General features: G+C 38.5%; 2 protein-coding genes across 21 annotated transcripts in view; one reads left to right on the top strand and one right to left on the bottom strand.

Annotated features, from left to right (window-relative positions):
* Positions 1-481: 481 nt before the first annotated feature.
* Positions 482-24,561, bottom strand: part of CEP89 (centrosomal protein 89) — a 45,162-nt gene continuing 21,082 nt past the window's right edge. For 13 of the 20 annotated variants that reach the window (XM_075101415.1, XM_075101414.1, XM_075101416.1 and 10 more), the window contains 3 exons: positions 22,915-23,004; positions 7,837-8,006; positions 482-1,190 (listed from right to left, as the gene is read on the bottom strand). In XM_075101415.1, the coding sequence (XP_074957516.1) occupies positions 953-1,190; positions 7,837-8,006; positions 22,915-23,004 (498 nt within the window). In that variant the 3' untranslated portion in view covers positions 482-952. Of the gene's footprint in view, positions 1,191-7,836; positions 8,007-16,343; positions 16,413-16,676; positions 16,791-18,753; positions 20,501-22,914; positions 23,005-24,561 lie in introns of those variants that run through there. The other 7 variants (XR_012662004.1, XR_012662006.1, XR_012662002.1 and 4 more) reach the window with 4 other exon arrangements.
* LOC142060748 (E3 ubiquitin-protein ligase RNF182-like) lies at positions 17,591-19,084 on the top strand. The gene is given in 5 exon segments (XM_075100987.1): positions 17,591-17,625; positions 18,345-18,406; positions 18,409-18,620; positions 18,622-18,891; positions 18,893-19,084. Coding segments are annotated over 5 exon segments (771 nt in total).

The following is a 24,561-nucleotide window of genomic DNA, read 5'->3' as shown; positions in this document are numbered from 1 at the left end:
CTAAGATTTTGCAACTGCTCTGTAGTCTTTGACTTCCCACTCTATTGCGGAAGCTGACTTCAGAAATGGTCCATAGACACAGCGCTGAAGAGAGTAGTGTGAGAGGAGGTGCCCTCCACACCCGCTCCTAAATAACCCTGTTCTGGGGAGTCATGGCTTTACCCTGAAGGAAAACACCTCAGGAAAGCAGGAAACTTTCTACACACAAACAGTATGTATTCTTTTTGGTATTTAACTTTGATTTCTAGTCTTCTTGTTAACTTTGATCAAAGCCCATGAGATTCTTCATTATTCCTGTCATGCAACTATGAGCCTGGACTCCTGTAAATCCACTTAGTGGACAGTTGTGCATTCAGGCACCACCAGGCAAATTTTTGTCTGTCCTTCAGGCAAGATTTTTGACAGTCTGGTTTAAGGGACACCTCAGGATCTCAGGATGCTTCATCACCAGCACCGAGAATAAACAACACATTTTTTCAACTTTGATCATACTCAGCTAAACTTTACTTGGTGATTTTGGGAGAATTTATTAAAATTTGACCTTTTCATTAAAATACATATAATAGAGACACATTGTTTACCATATTGGAGGCTTTCTGTCCTGCTGTTCACTTGTTTTGTGGCAAGGTATGTGTCTGCTGGAACACCAAGCTTACCAGTTGTTTATCTTGTTAACTGGACACTTGTCTTTTTGTGTTAACTTGGAGCTGTACCACATTTTGCCTTAAAAAGAAATAGCCTTCTCTTCAAAAAACAAAGTCATATTTTAGGCTAGATTTATACTAGTGATGTTACAGCTGGAGAACAGGCTGTTGTCATATTGACGACACTAAAAATACAGTGATTTTGAAGAAGGTAAATGTTCTGTCGCATCTTGTGTTGTTGAAAAAGTCAAATTCAGGCACTGAGTTCTCTTTCTTGGATGAGAGGCAATAACACATCTTTATTTTTATCACTGAGATCCTTGTTGAATTTCATTTTTAGTAGGGGATGAAGGTTTCACATCACAATAGCTAAAATCATGTCCGTAAACTAGGTCCTTCTGAGAGGTTTCATCTAAGTGTGGCTCATGAAGTGTGACAGTGCTCCACATGTTGTTCTTCTCCAGGGATTTATGTAAGAGTTCTCTTATTCTCCTGTTTTCTTTGGATGTGGATTCCCAAATGATGTCAAGTTCCCCTTCTACTTTTCTAGGAAAAAATGAAGAGAAATCCTGATTTTAAGAACACTTTGCAGCAGTACGTAATTACAGAATATGGATAAGCACATTATAAACTGCATGTATTTAGATGCTTGAAATTATCTGACTGAAATGCATTCCAATTTTGTTTTTAACAAAGCCCACTAAAGGTAATGCTAGAGAGGATGTGATCAGAAAGAGATTTGGACCCATGTGATAAGTTGGATAAAGTCCACATAAAAGAGTGGTGTGTGTGAGATCCAAATATCGTGACTGCCACCATCCACTGAATCGGGATCCGTCGTGGCTGCAGTTCTGTGTCCCGTTAACAGGTATGTCCCTTTGTGCCAGGGGCTGAGTTCTGCATCTCTGCTCAGAGGCTACAAATGTCTGATCAAACTGAGCGTCAGGCTTTGTGCTTAGCTAGTGCCTCATTGTGGAGCTCAAACAGAAGTGGTGTAAAGTTTTGGGGTTTTGTTGTTTGGTTTGTTTTTTTTTTTCCAGGGGGGGCAGGGGGGGAAGGCAAAGATAGTGAAGGGCAGTCCTTAAGGCATTATAACCTTATGGCCCAATTTCTCTCACTGCCCAAGCATAAATGAATGAATTATTTAGTATTTTTCTGAAGAACAAGGTTATTTTTCAAACATGGCAGCTAATGTTTAACAATGCAGTGTATTCCAGCAGCAGACTTCAAGGTATATTTGGTCATGTTTAAGCTCTTGGGTTTCCTCCGACTTGCTTCTAGAATATATCAAAATACAAAATAATCAGAAAATTGAGATAATTTGAAGTGGAAAGGAAAGCTATTGCGCAGAAAATGAGCACACGAATCTTAATGGTACAGACTTCTCTACCACCATCACTTCAAGCCACTAACTGAAGCATGTGATGGATCTAGCCCTTTACACAAGTCCTCCTGAATATCAGGTTCTAAAAATGAGAAACAAATCAATGCAAATATAAATGTGTTAAGATTAAATGCTGTCAGGCTACATTTCTGGCAAAAGGTGTATACTAAAAAATGCATAATCAGTATTTCTTACAGGGCCCTTTGTGATCAATAACACTAAGAGCATTAAACAAAAAATGGTAAAAAGAGGCCCAGACATAGTACCAGTTCATTTTGTGTTTCACCTTATGACTGGATATATAGATGGAAGATGAAGAAAAAACCTCATTGAGAAGGCCTTAAGATTATCCTTGTATACCATTAAGAATGGAACTAAAGCAAAAGGTGGCAGGCGAGAGCAGTACAGTTGCTAACAGTAGCCTAAGACTGCTCGAGTCTTCTTGAAAAGGCTCGAGACTTCTCAACATGAGACACCACATTAGTGAGTTGGACCTTGCCATTTCTGCCATGTCTCTAAAAAGCTATTGAGAAGCAACCTCTCATTTTTGAAATGCCAAAACTGTAGATTACTCTGTTCTCACAAAGTATATTTCTCTTCAAGCCAGCAGTAAGTGTCTAATACTACCGGTTACTCAGTACATGCTTCAAAATGCTTTATGAAGGCAATTACCATTATCCTCAGCTTACATTTGGGGGGATGTGAAGCAGAAAGCGTAAAGTTACATGACTCAACTGCCCCAACAAATTTTCCTGAGTTTCACCTGTTGGTTGTCTCTGGCCCTTTGTATTGTGATCTTGGTATGTTTTCAGCATCTTGTTTTTTAAATGAATTTTCCTATCTCGACTGGGGCAAGCTCCTGTCCTCTGCTGCTACTTCTCTCCAACTGGAATCTGTATGCCGTGTGCCCAGCACTCATGTTCTTCTCTTAATGTTCAAGAGCTTAATCTGGTTTACCCTTATTGTAGTGCAGAACATTACCCAGGCTTTAATTCATCTGCTGATTTCTAAAACCAAGAGCTTTTTAAATATTGTTTAATTGTTAGTGCTTGTATGAGCCTGAGGCAGAGAAAATTTGAAGATGAAACTAAAGATTACTGCATTCCAAATTGCTGTTCAATGCTGTCAGCATGCTGGCAAATGGGATGCTCATTTTCAGTCCATATGTTCAGTTCAATGGCAACTGCATTGATTTTAGAAAAAAATAGTTCAGAGAGATTAGTTTTTAAAGTATTCACATGGTTAAAATTACTTCAGCAGCAAGGAAACAAGCAGATTCCTTTAGAGATAGTGGTGTATCTGTACTCTTCTTAGAAGATTAATTTTTAAACAGAGCTGAGAGATGCAGAATATGAAAGCGCTTGTTGATTTTGCTCTGGAATGAGCAGTCAAAGCATGTTGTTGTCAAGGAAGCACACTGCAGATGCCCCTGGCTGTGCACATACTAGTCTCTGCCTTTTTTTTGTTCTAAAATTCTGACCCAATCAAAACATGAAAATACATCCAGCAGGATGGGTTCGGGACAGGGTGCCTTTACTCTTGCTAGTCACAACCTCCCAGCTGTCTTAGGAACTTGGATTACATGGCAGCTTGGTTACCATAGCTGCTGATGGTCTGTACATTTTTCTCAACACCAAAATTTCCTTGCTCCTACTTCACTGGGCAATGGCCCTCACTACCCTTCTCTTACACTCTTCTGGATCTCACCAGAAATTCCCTCAAGCTCTGCAAAGCATTACTATCTTTGACTATGGCTACTATGATGTTACCCTATACAGTTCACAGCCAAATAAGTGACCCTTGCTATTCCATTGTGCCCATAGCAGCTGGTTCACAGCTTCAAACACAAGTCTCTGTCACTTGGCATTTAGAAATAGGTATGTAGTAAATGGATCCTGTTTCCCTGCTGTCTTTAGGCAAAAAGCATTAAGTTTTACTCATAAATGTAGGCTGTTGTTACTCAAATGAGTAAAAATTAAAATTCCATTCAACCCCTAACATAGCCAAAATATAAGGTTTTATATCTTGTTGAGAGTAAGCAAAATGCCAATGCCTCTGATGTTTGAAGATGAAAAAGTTAACAGCAGCAGATTATTCTTTACATAACAGAGAGCTTTCTGCCCTCACTGAACTGAATTTCTTCAGCCTTAATCTCTGAGAACCTTATTTGGGCTGCTGGCTCAAGAATTAATTTTCATCTATCCTTTAACAGTTTATTTAAATAATCCTTATCACAAAGATCAACAATTTTGATCATGGTTACGATTTCATATGTAGCCTTACAGGTATGGCAGCTCCCCTCCCTTGCCTGTGCATGGCTGCAAAGCTTTCCTACTGTGGTCCCTCTTCTGAGGACAGTCTAAGGCAGTTTCATTACTGAGGCTTTCACCTGCATTTAACATCTGAAGTCCAGCAGCAGTAACCATCTCAAAGTACTGTACCTCTGCACAAGACTTAAGAAATACATTGTGACCTAGGAAACTCATAAAGGTAAGCAGCATCCTGTGAAATAAGACTTGAGGCACCTGGTTTTCTAGAAAGTTCAAGGGAAAACAAACTTGGTTTTCTGCCCTAGAACCACATTAACAACTTTGTTTACATCTGAAATTTAAGGAATGTTATGTGATAATGATGACTCATAAGAATACTCAGTAAACAATGAAAATGTCATTATGATTATCAGCTACCTGGAGAACAGAAAATGATCCTGTTTTCTTGTCAGTTGCTTTAGGCAAAAGGTTGCTGTGAATTTCCAATGTTCTCTAGCAAAGGCTGTAATTATTGAGAAGGCTCTACAGAGCAGCTTCCAGGAAGGTAAGTTTGCATGTCTTTATAAGCTTTAAAAGCTTTTATTTATCAAAAGGACAATTATATTTATATGCATTTCTTCTTGAAAACCAAGTGAAAAAATTCTGTTCCCTTGGATGTAATGGGTGAGTAGTGCAAACCCTGGATTTTGGCATCAGGTAAAAGGTGATGCAGGAGGGGAGAAAATTTTCTGTGCTAGTTTGGATGTAGACTTGTTAAAAACAGAACGATGACAGAAGGAACAAAAATGGAGAAGCACATGAGTGTTGCTACTGTGCCAATGTCTAAACAAACGTTCCTTTTGACCATGCTGTGATCTGCAGTAACTCTGCCTCTGGGCACATTGGTACTGTGCAGCCTGCCACGGTAAGAGGGTCCTGACCTGCCACGGGCCACGTTTGCTCTAGTCCTGTTCAGATCAATAAGGTTGGGCTGTTGATCTCTGATCGCTGTTGATTGCTGAAAGAGCAGTGCTGTTTCCAGACCTGAAGTGGTATCTTCCCTTGTTTTACAAGAAAACTTACCACCAACAATAGATGTGGGAAACTTTTATGATAAAGAATTTCATGTCAGTAGCTGAGTCAGACTTGGCATGATTTCATCTCATGATTTCCACTGTTATAAAACTAAATGCAAGAGCAAAAGCAGTTACGTGGAAAAGCTCTGTCTTACAGTACTTACAGTGCTTTTGACTAGACTGTGGTTAGTGCGTTTTAAAATAGCTTAATTTCATTTATAGTCTTCCTAAAGAGAAACTGTAACTTTAATAAAATACAAATTTATCCAGCTATCCAAATACTCAGCATACCTTCAGCTAAATGGAATTCAACTGGCTTCCCTGCTTAAAATGTGGCATGCTACTTTGATTTTCATTACTTAAACACTGAAATTAGAGAATCTAATATACAATATAGTTATTGTATGCGTTTACCTTATTGTTTCAGTTCAAAAAACCTGTATAACATTATTAGCTAGACAGTTTTCTAGATGATAAATTTATTCCATAAACAGAACTAACAGAAATAAATATAAATGTTTGGTACTGTCCTGGCACTAGTGATGTCCGTTGCCAAGCTACAGATGACTAGCAACATCTAAACTACAAGTAATTTTCCCTTCCTTATTTCTGTATCTGTGTGAAGGGAAGGAAGGGAGAAAATAATAAGCCTTACAAAACGGGAAATGCACAAATCTGACCAAAATACGTGTTTCATTTCTGGCAGGTAGGCATAACAGAGTGCATGTGTGTTTGGATGACCTTGGGAAACTACTTTATATCACCATGACACTTGAGATGAATAAAGGAACATGAGGGCACTAGTTTATATGAACAGTATTAGCCATGGTGTTAGTTGGTTTTATTGATTTTGTTTTATAAGAATAAAAATATATTCTTTCTTATATAGGTGTAGAGTTCAGCTAACTTCTCAGTGATGTTTCATTTTTTTAATCTAGATTTTTTAACACAGTTATCAAAGGAAAATAGTGGATGATGAGATGAACCAAAATACAACCTGAAAGAGGAACATAAAAATTATTTCTTACTTTCAGAGTTGTGTTCATTATATTATACTCTAATAAACACTGTTAAGGCTTAACTACCACCAGAAAAAGGCAGTCACCAATTACACTGTTCATTAATGCAGGAGACTACAGAAATGGAAGATATTTCTTTGTGAGGTTCATCTTGTTTCCATAAACCATTTTTCTTTATCATCATGTTGTGAAATGGACTACTATGTTGTAGTTCCAGGTGCAGTTCTTGTTTCTTAGAAGTTAGTTGCAAGTATTAATTTTGTGTGTCTTCATAAAGAAGGAAAAAAAATTAGTCAGTTCAGACTGAAGAGGAAAGTGATTTAGTGTAACGTAGGGAAAGTTTAATTAATAATTTGACATGGCTGTATTACAGAATCTCATTTACCTACTTTGGGGCTAGAAAGGTAAATTTTGAATGATCCATTTTATGAGACTTTGAACTATGCTCTATCCTACACTGAAAAAAACCTCTTTATTTAACTAGCTGTTCTCTAATGTAAAAACTTGTCACGGGCCCAGAGGTATGGAAGGCACTTAATTAAAAATCCTAAATAATTATTTCCAGAGAAATGTGGAATAGTCAAAATACTGTTTTCTCATGGAAATTTTAGAGATTAGTGGGATGTTCATTGTACAATTCCTGTACTCACACCTGTTTAATAGCAGCATACAAAGTAATTGAGAGGAACTGTGCTGACAGAACCTATATGATGCCAAGCCCTGTTTTTCTATTGTCTTGAAACCTATTATTTCACAACGGCAGAGATGACTTGCAAAATGACTGCTTAATTACCTCTCTTTAGCTGTAAATGTTTTTCCTGTAGGCTGGTAACTGAATGTTCTATGAAGCTTTCCGCTACCAGAGGGGAAAAAAATCCTTTAAAGGACTCTGTGTTAAAGGATATCTCAACATTGACAGTCCTCATCTTATATAAATCTGTTAAATTATCTTCTTTTTATTCTGCATGTAGCCAATCTATGTCACTTATTAACAGAGCAGTAAGGTAGATTCCTAAAGGAAATCCATCATATGTGTACTCATTAGATTCCTTTAATTTCTTGCTATTCTGGAAACTGTTGAGAGGGGTGGAGGGGAAAGTGTTCAGCCATTAGTAGAAGATGCTATTAAATAATTAACATGTATCTTGATAATTTATAGACCCTCCAAATGATCGAAGACTAGGCTCAGGTGGATATTCTTAAGAAGAAATATTAAGAGCAGCAGTAGTCCTCCAGAATAAATTCCTCCTTCAGAAGGTCTTTTCTGGAGCTGGGAAGGATGGAATTAAGAGGAGCACTTCAGCATTTTCAGCATAGCTGAAACATGAGCAAGAAAAGATACCTGGAATATACCATATGAGGCTGTGATGAAAAGCAAGACCATGCAGCTATGTGCAGTTGCCTCCCGCCACCCCTTTTACCCATCAGATCTAATGGGATTCCTTCTGTCTGTGACTGACTGACCTTTTCTGCTGCAATACTTCATCAAGGGTTTCCTGCTTGTCTTGCAGCAGACGTTGGAGGTGCTTCATTTCTTGCTGGTACTGAGCAGTCTTCTCAGCAAATTCTTTCTCCTGCTCAGTCATCCTGAGACTGATATCTCCAAGCTTCCCAGCTGCTTTCTTTTTATATACCTGCAGGGGTTAAAGGTAATAGGAAAACTGTGATTATAGGAGAAATAAGGACAACTCACTGCCAACAAAAGAAATAGCTAGAGATACTAATTTGCTATTTAATCTCTACATCTGTGCAGGCTTGCTTAAATATGTCAGGTAGGTTGCATTATGGGTTTTTTACCTATTTGTTAATATGAAGGTATTCCACTTGTACATTGTTCTGCATATAAAACCAGTGTGTAATGACTACCATATCGTATGTTTGTTTTATGTGTGAAAAGAACTAGCTGCAAAAAATGGTTTTGTTTTCCAAGACGCAAAGCTATGCTTTAACAGCATATGTTGCTTACCACTTGTCCAACAGTCACATTTATCAATGCATACCAAGAAAAAGTGTTTGTGTTCTGTTAGCTCTTTAATCTTAAGAGGAAGAAAAGAAGTGGCTTCATGTTTTAAAATATCTTGCTGCTTCACATAATAGTTCCTTCTGTTCAGTAAAGCACAAGTGACTTTTTGTTTATTGGCAGTAATAACCAAATATATTGGTCTAATCTCAAAACCAAGAAATTATTCTTGTACAAAGTGATTTTGCTTTCTGAAATAACTTCCCCATTAAATTACACAAGCACACGAGGGATTGAAAAATATGGCTTCTGTATTGTTACACATTTCTACGTGCTGCTGCTCTCGACAAAACCAACAGGTATTATCCAGTATTAGCTTTTTTCCTGTGATTACTAACAGAATGCTTAAACTGTTATTGTATCTGCAGATGTCATGTTTGACATAGGCTATTGGACAGAGTTCTGGGATGGAAGCATGTCCTTTGATAAAAACTCCAAACTATTTAGTGAAGCTTTGAAAATACTGCTATTTTTGGCTTGCTAATATAAAGTTTTATCTAAGGTGTTAACCACTAAGGTTTTATCTTAATCTGAATCAGAGCAGAAAGTTTGACTATGCCTTTTGGAGGAAGGAGAAAAAAAAAAAGGGCATTTTTAGGTAGGTGCTGCAAGCTACATAATCCTTTCCACAAACTGTTTCCTTTTTAGCTCTTGTAAAATGTGTCATGTTGGAGTTTCATTTTCGGGAGGCAATGGCATAGTGATAAATAATAACATTTACCAAGAACGTTAGTCATTCAGTATTTAAGTCTGACTTCCATAGGGTTTTTTCTAGCTTTTTCCTGTCAGTTCTAAGAAAATAATTAGAAGCCTGCAAGTTAACTAGTCACATCACTCAGCTTCTTAGCTTGCCAGAGAAGTCTTCAAAATGCAAAGTTAGATGCCTGGGCTTGTAATGTTGTCCTGGTTTTGGCTGGGATAGAATTAATTTTCTTCCGAGCAGCTGGTACAGTGCTGTGTTTTGGATTTAGTTTGAGAATAATGTCAATAACACACTGATGCTTTAGTTGTTGCTGAGCAGTGCTCGCACAAGTCAAGGACTTTTCAGCTTCTCATGGTCTATCGACCAAGAAGGCTGGAGATGCACATGCAGCTGGGAGGGGGCAGAGCCAGGACAGCTGACCCCAGCTGGCCAAAGGGATATTCCATACCATATGACATTATGCTCAGCATGTAAACTAGGGGAAAGCTGGCTGGGGACTGCTGCTTGGGGACAGGCTGGACATCGGTCAGTTGGTGGTGAGCAATTGTTTTCCATTTGCATCGCTTGTCTTTCTCTTTTGTTGTTGCTTTTCTTTTCATTACTATTATTATTATACTTCAGTTACTAAACTGTCTTTATCTCAACTCATGAGTTTTCTCGCTTTTAGTCTTCTGATTCTCTCCCTCATCCCACTGGGGGTAGGGCAGGAGTGAGCGAGTGGCTGTATGGGGCTTGGTTGCCAGCAGGGGTTAAACCATGACAAATGCTACAGGAGGATAAAGGTAAATATGTTCCTTCTGAGCAGAGGGTTGCTTAGAGCTAGCCTAGAGGAAGTGCAGAGCACAGGAAAACAGCTGACCTTTCACCTCTGTCAGTAAATGCTGCCTTCAGCTCTGAACCTAAATCCTGAAATGCTCCCTTTAGGGCAGGTGCCTATAATTATTTCAGAGAACTACAGAGAACTTCCTCTCCCATTTAACACACAAAAGGCTGATAAAGAAAGCAACCAATAGTATTGGTGAAATAATAAATTTTTTTTCTAGTGGTCATTGCTTATGTGGCTAGTGGGAGGTCTGTGTTTTAAGCTGTACTCTGCCTGAGATGGTTCAAGCCTGAGGCTCCTACATTTTCCATAGCTGTCTCTGTTGGCTTGGCATGCCTCTCTTCATCTGCCAGCTGAAGGAAGCTGTGTCACATGGGCAGAATGGTTGCAAAATTAATGGGGCACAAAGGGCAAAAGTGCACCATTTTCTGACGTAATGATTAGGGCATGAAACTAGATATGAGGGATACACAGTTCTGATCTTGCTCCTATGATTGATTATAACTAAGTCTATTTCAAAAGCATAAGCTATCTCAGCAGAACTTCAGCAGGATGGGTGAAGAGGGCCTAGACTGCTGCATACTCGCCTATGGGAACCAGAGCAGGTCAGGGTGGTTCTGGGTACACTGGCATGCACAGCTGCTGGCACTTACAGATCCTTCAGAGCAGGCTACCACCTTTGAATTGTTCAAGACAACCTCCTATTAATTTCCTCTGAAGTGAAGCAGGTTAGCAGCAAACAGACTGCTGGAGACAACAGTTTTCAGGAAGAGGGTGATTACATGTAGCTGGAAGTGACAATATCTTCCTCTAAAGCTGAAAAGGGTAGTCTGCCAAGGTCATGGCATCACAGGTATATAATAAGTACCTGAGATGAGGAATGATCATGGATGCAGCAGCAGCTGGTACTGAAGACACAATTTACTCTTCTACAGTAGTTTCAGGAAGGAATACTCCTGGGTAGCATAATTCTTTTGTCTCGTGTACTGAATTACAAACTGGAAATTGGAGAATTCTGGATAGCAAGCCAACAAAACATTATTTCTACAAGTGTAGGCTGCTGGCCATGATACATGTAACGATTAGGGCTCTGTGCTGGGTCCAGTTCTGTTCAACATATTCATGAGTGACCTGGACGAAAGGACAGAGTATAACCTCAGCAAGTTCGCTGATGATACCAAGCTGGGAGGAGTGGCTGATGCACCAGAAGGCTGTGCTGCCACCCAGCGAGACCTGGACAGGCTGGAGAGCTGGGCCGAGGGGAACCTCATGAAATTCAACAAGAGCAAGTGCAAGGTCCTGCCCCTGGGGAGGAACAACCCCATGCACCGGTACAGGCTGGGGGCTGACCTGCTGGAAAGCGGCTCTGCTGAGAAGGACCTGGGAGTGCTGGTGGACAGCAAGGTGACCCTGAGCCAGCACCATGCCCTTGTGGCCAAGAAGGCCAACAGTATCCTGGGGTGCATGAAAAGGAGTGTGGCCAGCAGGTCAAGGGAGGTTATCCTCCCCCTCTACTCTGCCCTAGTGAGGCCACATCTGGAGTGCTGTGTCCAGTTCTGGGCTTCCCAGTTCAAGAAAGACAGGGAACTATGGGAGAGAGTCCAGCGAAGAGCTACCAAGATCAGGGTACTGGAGCATCTCCCTCATGAGGAAAGGCTGAGAGACTGGGGTTTGTTCAGCCTGGAGAAGAGAAGACTATGGGGGGATCTCATCAATGCTTATAAATATCTGAGGGGTGGGTGCCAAGAGGATGGGACTGGACTCTTTTCATTAGTGCCCAATGACAGGACAAGGGGCAATGGGCACAAGTTGGATCACAGGAGGTTCCACCTGAATATGAGGAAAAACTTCTTTACTGTGGGGGTGCCAGAGCAGTGGCACAGGCTGCCCAGGGAGCCTGTGGGGTCCCTTCCCTGGAGACATTCAAAACCCGCCTGGATGCGCTCCTGTGCCCCCTGCTCTGGGTGTGCCGGCTCAAGCAGGGGGGTTGGACAAGATGATCTTCAGAGGCACCTTCCAACCCCTACCATTCTGTGATCTGGTCCCAGGATCCTTGGTGAGGCAATAAAGCTAATTTCTGTCAATCATCTACTGTTTTTCTTATATCCTTTACCAGTAAAAATTAGTATCGTTCCTTCCAAAAGAGATGAATTCAAGTACCATCTGAAGAAAATTGTCTCTATAAAAAGTGTTATAATTCTGATCCTGACAGAACAGCCCTGTAATGGGAATCCTGATTAAATTTTTACTGGGTGCTATGGAACATTGCCAGTTGCCTCCCATGACAACTTCTAAAAACTTCTAAAATACAGTAATTGAGATCACAGACAGTTCTCTTACACAGGGTTGTGTAAGAAGTCATATGTTGGGAAGGGAGTCTCTTTTTAATAGTAGACACAGACAATGTTTATACCGCTAACCTTCCCAGTAATATTGGATGTGACGGATGAAAAGTGACAGCCTGTATCTTCAGAAGTTTTTGTAAAAGAATGTCTTTTGCCAGACAGTATTGTGGTGTTAATAAAAAAAAAATTTCCTCACAAACACTGGATTTCTGGTCTGTTAAGGGCTTGTTTTCTGTTTCTCAAAGCCTCTATTCAGTCTCAGTGAAAAGGAATGTGGAAACTTTTAAATTCAAAAGCCAACAGAATGAAGAAAACGCGCAGTTGTAGCTGTGATTTTATGTGCCGCAGTAAATAAGCCTCCTTATCTGCAGATTGATACTGGCACATACATGAAGGGTAAATAGTTAGGAAATCATATAAAAAGGGGAAAACTGTTTATGCTGGAGAAACTTTAAAACTATGTGTCCAAAGGTATGAGATAGTTGTATGCGTACATGACCTGCTTTGACAAAAAATAATCTAGTATCAGATCAACAGGACTGACTTTGTATTTTAGAGACATAAGATAAAATTGACACAAGAAAAAGAAATTGAAATTTCTATTACTTGAGTCATATTTTATTTAGGAGCACCATGAACATAAAACACTTTGCAAACTAATCCAATACTGTGAAAAAAATTTAAAGCTGGAATTATCATAAAACTTAATAGCTCACTAGAGAAATTACTTTATACAGGATATTTCCTTATTATCTTACTCTATTCTTCAACCTATTTTTATCTTATTCTATTTCTTTAACCTATTTAACTTATTTCTGTCTTAATTCTCTTCTCTTGTACCCAAAAGAGGGGTATGATGAAGTATTCTATTTCCACACAGAACAGAAGTTGCATAAATACAGGAGAAGTCTCTTCCCCTCGTTTTAAACTTTTCAAATTTTAAAGACAGACCTCTATAACCAGGAGGGCTAGAAACTTCTTTTTATGAAACTGGGTGTTTTCCTGGTAATAGCAAGCTTTTGAGAGCTGAGGGAAGATTTGGTAATGCTGAATTTCCATTTCTGAGCAGCACAGCAAGTGACTTAGTTTTATTAATTCTATGAAAAAGCACTGCTACAGTAGCGGGACAGATGAACAACTCAAATATTGGGCTGTACCATCAAGGCAACATTTAGGAAATATTTGCTCTTGTTACATTGCAGGTTTATCCTAAAAGGTTCAAAAGACTTAACCTGAAGTTTTAAAAGGTACTTAAATGTGCTAATGCTAAACGTTTACTCTTAATTCCATTGCTTTATAACATGCCACCACTCTCCCAGCAGAGATTTTCTAGCCTTCTCCTCCTCAAGCTCTAGTGACAAAGTAACTTGCTAAACTTTCTGGTATGTGCAGTTTCTCCTACCTCAAAGAGGTACAAGGAGATCTCAGATGTGGTATGTTAATACTTTGAAAAAAAAAGTAAATTAAAAATACATACATTTAGTGATCAGCTGTCATATGCAATCTCTTATTTTAGAGATTACACATCAATAGCAGCAATCAAATCAAATTTCTGTAGTTGTTATTGTACAACTGAAGGGTTGTAAAAAAACTAAAACAGTGAAACACACAACCCCCATAATTCCAGTCCTGTTAGGAGTCGTCATTATGCGAAACCCTGCTGTAGAAAGTTTGTTATTGTGACAAATTTGAGTCTTTGATCTAACTTATCACTTTGGTAGCTAGATACTAGTTTGGAGTTTTCTACATACAGCATTAAGGTGATTCTAGTTTCTCTGCAAACTATTTTGACTACCAAGTGTACTTTCGAGGGCTTAGTGTTGTCACTTGTTCTCATTCAGAAATTGTCAATTTAAATTTATTATTTGGCTTGGAAACCTCCAAAAATATTCAAGCAGGAACCTAGCACTACTTTTTAAAGAAGAATCTCTGAGTTCATAAAACTGCTGTCAGTGCTTAAGAAATTTTCCTTTAGGATCTTTACTTGTGAGTGGTCATTCATTTTAGAAGGTTTAAGGAACAAACACACAAAACTGAAGAAACTAAAATAATAATCCTTGAAGAATAGCATACAGGGTAAAAAAAAGTATATTTGTATAACCTTTGGTTTTTTAAGGGTTCTTGCCTTTGTTCAACTCTGGAAATAGGTAAGGGAATTTTTAAAAGCCTCAGAGGGGATTAACTTTTTGCAACTTCGGACAGTTAACTTTTGTGGTTTGTCACCATTATATGGCTCTGTACTGCAGTTATAGGCGATGATTGTATCTGGAAAACCACAGGTCTGTTCTGACTGTAATGGAGAGCAAAAGAACAAACTACGCTCTGTTGGTTTTGATTCTTTGGAGAACGCACTGAAATAATGCACTCCTCCATCTCCCATCCACTGCTTAAATAGGATTGACTGAGACAAAAGCCACTTGCCAGAGATGAACGCATGTTTCTGTGGTGACCAAAGGTGACTTCCAGCTGCTAGCCATCCTCAGACATCACTCAAAAGTTAAGCACCATGATTTAGAGCACAGAATCCCAGGTTGGAAGTGACCTCAGGCATCATCTAGTCCAACCTTTCTAGGAAGAGCACAGTCTAGACAAGATGGCCCAGCACCCTGTCTAGACAGCTCTTGAAGGTGGCCAACGGGGCCGAGTCAACCACTTCCCTGGGGAGATTATTCCAATGGTGACTGTCCTCACTGTGAAGGATTTTCCTCTCGTGTCCAATCAGAATCTCCCCAAGAGCAATTTGTGTCCATTCCCCCTTGTCCTCTCCATGTGACTCCTTGTAAAAAGGGAGTCTCCATCTTCTTTGTAGTTACCCCTTAAGTACTGGTACATGGTGATGAGATCCCCTCTGAGCCTTCTTTTCTCAAGGCTGAACAAACCCAGCTCTCCCAGCCTATCCTCATACGGCAGGCTTCCCAGTCTTTTGATCATCTTGGTGGCCCTTCTCTGGACCCCTTCCAGCCTGTCCACATCCTTTTTGTATAGCGGGGACCAGAACTGTACACAGTACTCCAGGTGTGGCCTGACAAGCGCTGAGTAGAGCAGGATGACGACTTCTTTCTCTCTGCTGGCGATGCCCTTTTTGATGCAACCCAGCATCCTGTTGGCCTTCCTGGCCGCAGCATGTTGAGCTTTCTGTCCACCAGGACCCCCAGGTCCCTTTCCATAGAGCTGCTCTCCAGCCAGGTGGATCCCAGTCTGTGCTGCACTCCCGGATTATGGCCACCTTTAAGAGTCGTCTGGACAGGGAGCTGGGCCATCTTGTTTAGACTGTGCTCTTCCCAGAAAGGTTGGACTAGATGATCCCTGAGGTCACTTCCAAGCTAAGATTCTGTGATTCTGTGATTATGTTTTCCCAGGTGCATGACTTTACATTTCTCCTTGTTGAACTTCATAAGATGAAGCAAGGAAAAAGTAATCTGCCATGATAGAGACAGTGTCTGTTGCTAACTAAAGTATATAAGAAAATACCGCTAAAATGAATGCACTGAAACAGGTTAGCAGGGAGTAGCTTTTAGTAGAGGTTTGATACTATCCTATATGCTTAAAACAAGCCACACACAGGCATGCAGGGTAGGCACTGTGCTATTGTTCTGCTTAGTCTCCTTAAGAGGCCTCATTTCCTGGATTCGCTACAGAGATCTTGGGAACAGATGAGTCATAGCAATGATGGAACGATAGGTTCTGCTCAGCAGATTCTTCAGAATGCCTGAGATACGTGGTCAAAATTACTGGGGATTGTCATCTCTTCTCTGATTTGTAGCAATACAAATGGCAGAGTACAAAAATGCTCTGTAAGGTCACAGTTATGACTGAGTGGCGACGTACAAGGAAATTGAAAGTTTCAGGAAGAAGCCAGAGTAAATTTGGGCATGTGCCTCGCTCCTGTGCTTACAGACCATCTCAGGTGTGTGGAAAAAAAAACTTGAGGGAAAGAATACTTGTTTCTAATTATGTTTCCTTATCAGCAAGATGAATGCACTGCCTTTCAATTTTTACTAGAATGCCTGTTTTCTACACAAACACTGTTAACTCTGGGGAATAAGCTACCTAGTATACAAAATAGTGACATATACTTACAAGCCTCATTTAGGGATTCTTTGTATACTTCAGCTAACATCACAAAGTCTGAAAGATCCTGAATGTGTCCTGGAATGAAGGGAAAATAGGTGTTGCAGTATTATATGCTGTACTACCTGTGCCCTTGCGTTCCCCAATTGGTAATCTGGGACAAAATAGGGGTGCGTATTCTATCAGACATTATTCTACCAGATAATTAAATAACCTGGAAAAAAGTAGTTCTGTGGGGTGTTTTGTTTGGTTGGTTTTGCTCAAAGCTTGCATGTAAGGAGGACACAGCTGCCTAATTGATAACAACAGTGGGTGGGATGAATAGACACAAAGGGGACTTACTTTAACCCCCGTTCCTCTGGCAACTTTGTATATGGTAAAAATTAGGGCAGAAGGCAGAGTGCTATTCTCATGTTCTGATTCAGGTATCTTCCTTTTTGATTACAGTTACAATCTCTATAAAAGAGACATAAAATGTAAAAAGTTTAAATAAAATTACCTGCTATTATATGATGGTCATAATGCAAAGACTACATTTGTGCATCTCTCATGAGACAGAACCCTCCTCTCCCCCTCCCTCAAGTTCCCCCCTCTGTTGACAAGTGACACCCTGGACCTCCTGCACTTAGTGGCAATGCTTCCTTAGGTCTTTTGTGGTATCCAAGACTGAGACCAGGCATGGTTAGAAAATGGTTATGGAAAAATTCCAGGAACGTGGGTCCTTTTCTAGGTAGGCACTGAATGATTGCTTAGAACAAGCCTCAATCCCAACACTCAAATGTTTAGGTGGATGTGTTATGATGACAAAATGAATATGGCATTAATAACAAAGTATGTCTTCTAAAGGTCAAATGCAAAAAAAGCCAACAAAACAACTCACCAAAAAAATAATTGCTATGCTAACCTTTCATACTGAAATTGTTGGGGGGGAAAAAGAAAAAGAGATCTTATTTTAAACTTTTTTTTTTTTTACATAAAAGCTGGTCTATACATAGTAATTTGCTGGTTCTGTATTGATATTTAATTCAGTAGAATAGACTAGTTCAGTTGGAAGGGACCTATGATGATGGAAAAGCAGATCTAAGTGTATCATTTCAGTCATAAAAAGTTTCATGTGTCAAGGAATCTTATAATTATTGCTGATAGCATATTAACTCCTAAATATAATACTGATTATTCAGGTTTTATAGGTAGTTTCCTTCAGGGACAGGGATGCAAATTCGTAAATACAGTCTTCCCTTCCTGCCAGAAGGACCATGATTGGATACTGCCAAAACTGGATTGAAAAAAGGTAACCAATTCTAATGCTTTCTACTCCAGTCTTACACAGAGCAGATGTTAAATAATTAAGTTGCCTTTCACAACTGATGTCTGTAGATACAAAAAGAGGAGCCAGGGAACCAGTTTCTTCTGTGGCTGCATTACAAAAACTGGGACGCTCCTTGAATTTTCAAGGGCACCAAAATGGAAAAATCTAAATTCTAACTAAGTGGAATACTCTTTGGACAGAAAAGCAATGTGTGTGGAGAGACATAAATAAATCCATGGTCTCCTGATGTCAGACCCAAAGCACTTTTCCCTAAGTCCAGACCAATGTTGACAGGAACATGGGGAAGAAGCGCCCTTGTTTCATTCAAATGTGCTAGAGTGTGCAACTGGTTTACAGGAACACGGAGAGTAAGCTATGCAATGGTTACAGGCGTTTCTGGAATATACAGTTCCTCAATGTTCAGGAATTGTTAAGAACAAACCTCTAACACTTTCTCTTCACCAATAACGATTTTGTATTCTAAATGCAATGCATAGCAAGATAGTAGAAAAAAAAATTACGGCCAGCCTGTTAGGTAAAGTTGCCTGAAAATGAGGGGAGTTACAGTGGGAGATGCTAGATATCTTCAGTAGAAAGGAGGTTTCTACCTATTGTTTTAAAAAACCTATGACAAAACTATAATCAAATAGAGGTTCAGAATCCATGAAAAAACTTGTTATAATCTGATGACTTCTTGTCAGTGTGTCTAATTTAAAGATGAATTGCACTGAAAGAGAGGAAAAGGTGCCTGTTGATGAACTCGACCACAGATCTGTTATCAGAGATTTACTATTCACAGTCATATGCCCAAAATCTTGGATTGTCTTCACAGAATTTGTGCTAGATGTTTGACTGAAATACTTCACACAGGAGATGGATGTCTCTGCATTAGCTGTCCCTTCTGCTGCCGTGAGACAGAGTTACATGAAGATGAAGGACTCCCCAATGATACAAACATTATGCCCAAGCTCATATTAGAAAGACAAAACAGCATGGAATTCTGACTGTAAAGAAGTGGTTTTAAGACCAAAAAACTTGGCTTCCTCAAGTTCTTCCCCTGGATCATCAAACTGCTTAGTAATTACAATTATGGACGTACAAAGAGACTCCCCAAGGACTCCCCGTCAAAGTACTGCTTTAGACCATTACATTGACTGTGGCACTGAGTCAGTACCTCCAAGTTCTCAGAGTCAGCTGGGCCAAGATCTCTTTTCAAAGCTATGCAAGCATGTACCCAGAATACTGGTAAATACTGGTAAGGCTGCTTGGATTCCTTTACTTTGGTTCCCTCCCGCTTGGGATCTATTTACTAGTGATTCAGAAAGTGACCCTAGGTGTCATGTGTGTGAGTTTTGTTCCCTGCAGTCTAACTGCATGCCTTGCGTATGGCTTCTGCCAGTGCCTCTGCCATGGAATTTGTGACTGCTCTTCACAAACCTGATATGCAGTGTTTTATCACTTGGTAAATTTTTAACTGAACCATAAAACAACTTAATCGCAGACTTTAACCTTTATGGACGGTTAAAAATGCGTATAGTATGACGTGGATGTATTTTTGTTAAAGCACAATAACTTGTGTGAATACTGGCAAAATGACACATGGTGGTGTGGTGTTTTTTCCTTTACTAAAAAGATGGAGGTTACTATCACCTGTTCTTTAAGTAATACACAGTTTTAGACCACCATCTCATTAACTGTGAATAGAACAGATAGTTGAAGGTTATTTATTATTATTAAAAAAAAAACCAACCCAACGCACACCCTTTTTTATCAAACACATTGCCACTGCTTTTAAAAATAGATGGAGATCAGAAATGCTCTGTGTATGACCTGTTTAAAAAAAAGAGTCCCATTACAAGCTAGTTCAGATTTGAGTCAAATCTTTTCTGATGTCAAAGGGGAATAAAGTTGGAATAAATATTGTGATCTACAATCAAATTTTTCAGAAAAGTTTTGAGTTATGAGAATTACAACAAAGAAGGTTGTAGCTGAATCTTAAGGCCAGTTAAAGAAGTTTTTAAGTAAGCTTTAATAGTTTTTCATGATTCAGTATGCCTGAAAAAATTACCTGACATAAACCAAAGTGTAAAAAAAAGTGGAAAAGAACCTAATTTGTTTTGAAAATTAAAATACCAAAATAAGTTTTGTTTCCTTAACATAGTTCCTGCACAACAAATTATTTATTATTCTGAATATTTGTATTCAACCTATTTGATACTGCTCTACTGTTTTCTGAATTTCATATGGTTGTACTGATAACCTACAAAACATTTTGCACAGTGAATGACCTTATAAAGCTTCTTTACAGTAATTACTAAGTCCCAAACTAAAAATGGGTATTTATAAAGAGAAGCACTTTCAATTTGCTACCTTAAGCATGCACAGTATAAATTACATAATAAAGCTGTGTATATAAATAGCTACATGGGTTTGGGTTTTATTTTAGTGATAACCTGTTATTTAGCTTTAAAGACTTTCATAGTGATTCTGTATTTAATAACAAATCTGCCAGATCTTGATTTATTTTGAGACTTCTCAATGAAAAACAAAAAACACAGGAGTTTTGTTCATTTACTTTCTCCAAAAGCATTCACTAAAAGGAAGAACTCCAGACCAGAAGACCAGATCCACTTTCATGTGTAAAGCACAAATGACCTGATGTTGGAGGGAAGTGATCTAAACGGAATGGAATTGCCACCTTTTTGAACGACCACCATCCGTAGGGTACGTGCCTTGTGTTTCCAGTGAAGAATGGCTGTCCCACCTAGCCTGTCTTCTTTCCTCCCCTCAAATAACATTTGCAGTGATGTGAAAGAAGTCCCAGAGAATCTTTTGACACACATACGGTGCATCTGACCTGTAACATGGTTTTGGATGAGCCTGCTGAGATCTGAGGCAATGAATTCACCAAAAGGTAAACCTAAGATACCTGGTTATGTCTCCTAAGTAGAAATGCAGACTCATGTTGTAGGCACTTGTAAGTAACTCAAACCTGTAGACTAGAAGCTTTTCTCTCACCATAACCCAAGGACTGTATGCTCTAATTCATAGGATATAATTTGTATTTCTTATGTGAAGCTGGATAAAAGCCAATGCAAAACACCCTTTTCTAAGATAAGAAATAGTGTAATGCTCACGTTACCAATAGTTAATATCACCCTTTCAGAAAAATGAATGCATTTTAAATAACTATTATCACTGGAGACAGATTACACCTCATAACGGGTTTATCCTCTAACTCAACATACAGGGCAGTTACCCAATTTGTGATTTCCTGAAGCACCTGAAAGTTGTATTCCTCCAGCTGATACAGTCAGACTAATGAGACCTCCAACCTATCTCAGTCAACTAAGTAAGAAGTACGTAATCTTACAGTAAGCTGCTATTCAAGTTTCACAGCTGTTAGAATTGTGCATGACTAGTGGAGGTAAACGTGCTCCTACATTTCAAGCGAAGAATCCTTTTGCCTTTCCACATTCACCTGGATTTTTATCGGCAGCACCTGGAAAAGCAGTGTGTGGAATATGGCCTGTCCTGTCTGAGGAACTGCATTACATATTGGGATTAAAGAAGTCTTGTGACTTAAAAGAACCAAACTAAAAGCTTGACAATGTATTTAGACTTAAGAAAATTTTTTTTTTTTTAATGTAAAACAGAAGAATCCCCACAACTCCATAAATCACTGAAGAGAACAAATTAATAAAGCCTCTATTTAGAAAAGTTGATTACCTGATGGAGGTGTTTAAGAAATTAAGGTGTTTTCAGCAAATAAATAAATTATGCTAGGTTTTAGCAAAGTTCAATTAATATGATAACCAAGAAGTAATTATATTTTAAGATGTTTTATAACTGTTTAAGGCCTCTGCTTTACTGACAAAAAATAAGAACAATAAGGTTTTGCAAGTAGATTAGTCCTACTTTTGCTAAACAGAAACAGCAATATTTAAGAACTTTATTTACAGGCTGTTTTTTTCTAGTTTCCATTAACAGTTGATAGGTTAAGATAGATTTAAAAATGTTATTTGGTTTTGCACTAGATTCACAGCATGTACTGCGGGTAAATATTCTTATTTTTATGCAAGTCTGTTCTCTATCCCTTATATTAGTCACAGATCTGTGAAATTGCAGAAAACCTGTATTTAAGAATACAAGCCGCTGTCTTGGCAGGGGAAATGTTCTCGAAATTTAGATAGATGTGAATGAGGGCAGAAATGGCTAAAAACTTTTTATAGCTGTATTAGTATCATTAGAGAGTTCTTTTATGGTTTTGTTTCATGCATTTAGGTGTTTTATAAAGGGTTCCTTACAAATTCTAGCTATTTTTCACTTACTGTTCTCTCTCTCCATCTATGATTTGGTTTATTTTCTTTGTTGCTAATTCCTGGGCTGTGTTGATCCTCACAAGGAAAGTGCAGAAGGAGCTGGTCTCCATTAACACAGTGGTGCGCTTTTGTGTATTTGATACAGGAATAGCAGAGTGGGTCTCGACTGGAGAAGTGCAATGTATGGAGACTCTCTGCTTTTGGGTAAACTGCACAAACTTGACTTAGTATAAAGCAGTTTTTCAAAGTAATATATATTACTTTCTGTATATAGAAACTAATATGCCAGATATCCTTCTCCTTCCTTTTTTGAGTTTACAGTAAAAGCAATTACTGTAGCACCAAAGATGTTAAAACATTAAAGTTTCAAATTTATTTCACGCTATAGGCTGTTATACTGCAATTATGCACTATGCCTTGTATTTGTTTAGATGGTTGTAAAGATAACCAATAACGTATTCTCTAATTAGGCTAGATGTTTGAACATCCTCTGTGTTTTTAAACCTCCTACCCTGTGGCCATATGAAAGTACTTGAGGATAACTGTACACTTGAGATAGGTTTTTCATTCCTCCAAATCTAATTATAACAGACTTCAAGTTGAAGCATTACTACGGCCTCAAAAAAGTAGGAAAGAGAGTAATTGGGCTACACCACAGAGCAAAAAATGAAATACAAATAATTAAAAATGATGCTTTATTTTTGTAACTAGTTATAATTCTCCAGGTAATGATGTAAACGCAATGACCTGACAGACATGCAATGTACAAATAAAATAGAAAAAGATAATTGTGAAAACTATAATGATAATCTATTTTTCTTGTTTTAAAACCCTTTCTAAAATAATCCGTAAGTCTTTCATAAAAATACTGACACAGATTAACTACTGACTTTTCTCATTAAAAAACCAAAACTTTTTACATAATATTTAGCTTAGAAATAATGCTTACCTTAACTTTTTCTTCCAATCTTCCTAAGCGTAGACTGCCTTCTACTATTTTGTTAAGAACACCATGATTCTCATTTTCCAAACATTTGGCCTGCAAACATATAGCACACATACCTCAATGTAATCATTACTTTAGACAGGGCAGACAAAATACATACGCTGAGGAAGACAAAGCTATTCTGTTTTGAGCTCCTTATACTCTGAAGAACCAAGATGGGAAAAGAATCCTGAAAATTATTCTAATAATGACTAATTAATAATTTGTCAACTGACTGCAAATACTGTCTCACTAACAAAGTAATACCTTGAAACCGTTTTATTCTGAAAGGATCATAGCTACTAATACTGTAAACCCAACCGATTCTGCATATTTTTCTACAGGGGTGTGTATGTATGTGTAGGGATCCCATTTGTATGCATTAGACGCATCCTTCTGTGACAGATTTAGTAGTCTGCTCTCAGAAGAGCCCTTGAAATTGACAGAGGTTCAGGCAAGGAATCTGACATGTGGCTTATGAAATTTTTCTGTCTTATGACTGTTTCCATCATTTCATAAGCACAACATTCTCAGATATAAAAAGCAAACAAATAAAAAACTGCATAAGCTGTAAACAATGAAATAATTTTAAAACTATAAGAGGTTTCAACTGTTAAATCCATGGAGAAATAACCAGGTTTTAGGATCAGCCTTGAACTACCCATATCACTTCAGAGGCACATCTCCTTTCACAGAAGTCAAAATTAACAAGCATCAGTGCAGACTATGAGCTTCATGCTCAATCGGTGACATTTTGATTTACTGTGTGGCAGCTGAATCAGACAATACAATAAAAGAATCACTTTGACAGCTGCTAACTCATGATTACAGCTCATCATCAGGATTGCACTATCAAAATTGTTTTAAATAAATTTGTTGCTGCTCTGTTTTACTCTTAATGGATTTCTCAGTATGCTGTCACTGTTCCTGGAAATAGTAGATTTAAGACTATCCACTTATTTTTGTGGAGATGTGGTTACTACAGGTTATTTTTTTTTAATCCTTATCAAGGAAGAATATAGGCTAATTTCTTTGAGTGCTGTACCCTTTCTGCTCTTCCTGTCCTTCTGGATTAAATATGCATAAAATGAATCTTAAGGCTTTAATTCAATTAGTGAATTAAGAAAGAATAAGGCTAGAGTAATAGCAGTAGCTGAACTAAGTAAATAAACCTGACATTACTGCATTTTGAGGTGGGAGGAATTATAATACATTTTTAATTACATGTCATGCTCAGTAATGGTTCTTCATGATCACTGGGCTCTAATTAATTTTTTTTTTTTTGTTTTCTAGGCCTTCCCATTAGACAACCGTACCAGATTACCGGACTACAAGATACCTGCAGTCTAACTTTCTGCCAAGGTTCAGTGATTAAAAGTAGGAACAGGTTGTTCTGATTCAGCTCTACCAGGCAGCAAAGTAAACTGAATATTTAAAGCTTTTACTGATACCAGACTGTTTCAGTAGAAAAATTTCTCAGAGTGTCTCTGCTGTCAGCCCAGACACAGGGAATTCATTAAAAAAAAAAACAAAACAGAACAAAAAAAAAAGCCTTGCGTGCTGTTTAGTATCTTAGCCACAAAATGGAGAAGAAATGGCAAGTAAGTATGT

The sequence above is a fragment of the Phalacrocorax aristotelis genome, chromosome 8 (genome assembly GCF_949628215.1).
Source record: "Phalacrocorax aristotelis chromosome 8, bGulAri2.1, whole genome shotgun sequence".
Classification (NCBI taxonomy): Eukaryota; Metazoa; Chordata; class Aves; order Suliformes; family Phalacrocoracidae; genus Phalacrocorax; species Phalacrocorax aristotelis.
The sequence above is the reverse complement of the archived record's forward strand: the minus strand, read 5'-3'. Positions and strand labels throughout refer to the sequence as shown.